The sequence below is a fragment of the Ovis aries genome, chromosome 15, assembly GCF_016772045.2.
Source record: "Ovis aries strain OAR_USU_Benz2616 breed Rambouillet chromosome 15, ARS-UI_Ramb_v3.0, whole genome shotgun sequence".
NCBI classification, from domain to species: Eukaryota; Metazoa; Chordata; class Mammalia; order Artiodactyla; family Bovidae; genus Ovis; species Ovis aries.
This window is the reverse complement of record NC_056068.1, coordinates 78,637,276-78,639,279: the sequence shown is the minus strand read 5'-3', so window position 1 is coordinate 78,639,279 and position 2,004 is coordinate 78,637,276. Positions and strand designations below refer to the sequence as shown.

The window sequence follows — 2,004 nt, the reverse complement described above, 5'->3', positions numbered from 1 at the left end:
ATGTATCTTGAAGCTAAAACTCTAATGTTTTCTTGCTTCAATCCTTGGAATTTTCTATGAGACAAGCAAATAGGCAGTGCTTGAAGAGACTAGATATTTCTAGTTAAATATTTTCCCTTATTTTATAGCTAAAACAACCAGAGCAGAGCAGTAGTAAACTCAAGTCATATTGCTAGTTAGAGATTCCGAGTAGTCTTGATCATGCTGCATGACCATTCTCAATTTATTTGTTGACAGTTACCAAGATAAACAAACCCATGGCTGATGCTAATTTTACACTGGTGACCGAGTTTATCCTTTTGGGACTGACAGATCATGCTGAACTGAAAGTGGTCCTCTTCCTGGTGTTCCTGCTCATCTATACCGTTTCCTTGGTGGGGAATCTAGGAATGTTCCTTCTAATCCAAATAACTCCCAAACTCCAAAAGCCCATGTATCATTTCCTCAGCTGCCTGTCACTCACCGATGCCTGCTATTCGTCAGTCTTTGCACCGAGAATGCTGCTGAACTTCTTTGTTGAACGGGAGACAATCTCGTTCTCTGCATGCATTGTGCAGTACTTTTCATTCGCGTCTCTCATTACCGCTGAGGCCTTCTTGCTGGCAGCAATGGCTTATGACCGCTACATGGCCATTGTGAACCCCTTACTTTATACCCCGGCTATGACAAGAGTAGTTTGTGTTGTTCTGGTCGTTGCATCATGTGTAGGAGGCGTAATCAACTCGTTGACTCACACAATTGGCTTGCTGAAGTTGTCTTTCTGCGGGCCGAATGTCATCAGGCACTTCCTCTGTGACCTTCCCCCGCTGTTGAAGCTGTCCTGTTCTGACACATCCATGAATGAGCTGCTGCTTTTAATCTTCTCCGGTGTTATTGCCGTGATCACTTTCATGACTGTGGTGGTCTCCTACATCTTCATTGTTGCTGCTATCCAGAGGATCCGCTCCGCAGCAGGCAGACACAAAGCCTTCTCCAAGAGTGCATCACATCTCACAGTTGTGACTCTATTCTATGGCTCTGTAAGCTTTAGCTACATTCAACCAAGCTCCCAGTATTCCTTAGAACAGGAAAAGGTGGTATCTGTGTTTTATACTCTGGTTATTCCTATGTTAAATCCATTAATTTATAGCTTAAGAAACAAGGAAGTGAAGGATGCTGTGAAAAAGGCCAAAGAAATGAAGCATATTCCTTGTTAATGTCATACCATATGTGCCAAATTGTTTTGTAGACAAATGAGTGCTTTGGAAAATGGTATTTATATGTATTTATTAAAATTATGAACTGTCTTGCACTGGAAAGAAAAGGCTTGGAAGAATAGCATCATAGTACATGTGGCTGGTTATTGTGCAAACTAAGCTAATAAGCCATACTAGATTCCAGTTTAGCTATCTCTGGTTAATTGTTAACATTTTTATTCCTGTGTTTAGGCATAAATAAATATATACATGCAGACACACAGACACACCCACAAATAGGGAGACACAAACATAAAATTTCTAAGTAATGAAGTATTTCTTAACTCATTTTCTCTATTGAGCACAGACAAAAAGCAAAATAATTTTATAGCAAAACCCATTGACATTTGAACTATCCAATAAAACGGACGGATACATGTTCCTGGAATTAGCCTGAAATACTTATAGTGTGATATTCTGCAAAATGAATGCAAACAGGCAAAAACAGTCAGAAAGAGAACTTGGTTCTTGATTACCTTTCCACTCACAGGGGTTAGTCTAGACCATTCCTTTTCTTCTCACCATGGTTTCCATTACTATTAAATCACATGAAACAGAGATAGATAGGATGCCTCGGTTTCTTTACCATTTCACACAGAAAGGCCACTGATACTCACAGAAAATATGTCCTGAAAAAGTTTCAGTTAAGTTCAGTTCAGTCACTCAGTCATGTCCAACTCTTTGCGACCCCATGAATCCCAGCACGCCAGGCCTCCCTGTCCATCACCAACTCCCGGATTTCACTCAGACTCACGTCCATCAACAGTGA

General features: G+C 40.6%; 1 protein-coding gene across 1 annotated transcript; it reads left to right on the top strand.

Annotated features, from left to right (window-relative positions):
* Positions 1 to 254: 254 nt before the first annotated feature.
* On the top strand, positions 255 to 1,196 carry LOC114112174 (olfactory receptor 5J3-like). The gene has a single exon (XM_027963739.2). It carries the CDS (start codon positions 258 to 260, stop codon positions 1,194 to 1,196), a length of 939 nt encoding a protein of 312 aa, XP_027819540.2. The 5' UTR covers positions 255 to 257.
* The last annotated feature ends 808 nt before the right edge of the window (positions 1,197 to 2,004 follow it).

Coding starts and splice junctions, on each gene's coding strand:
- LOC114112174 (XM_027963739.2), top strand. CDS start 258: ATGGCTGATGCTAATTTTACACTGGTGACCGAGTTTATCCTTTTGGGA.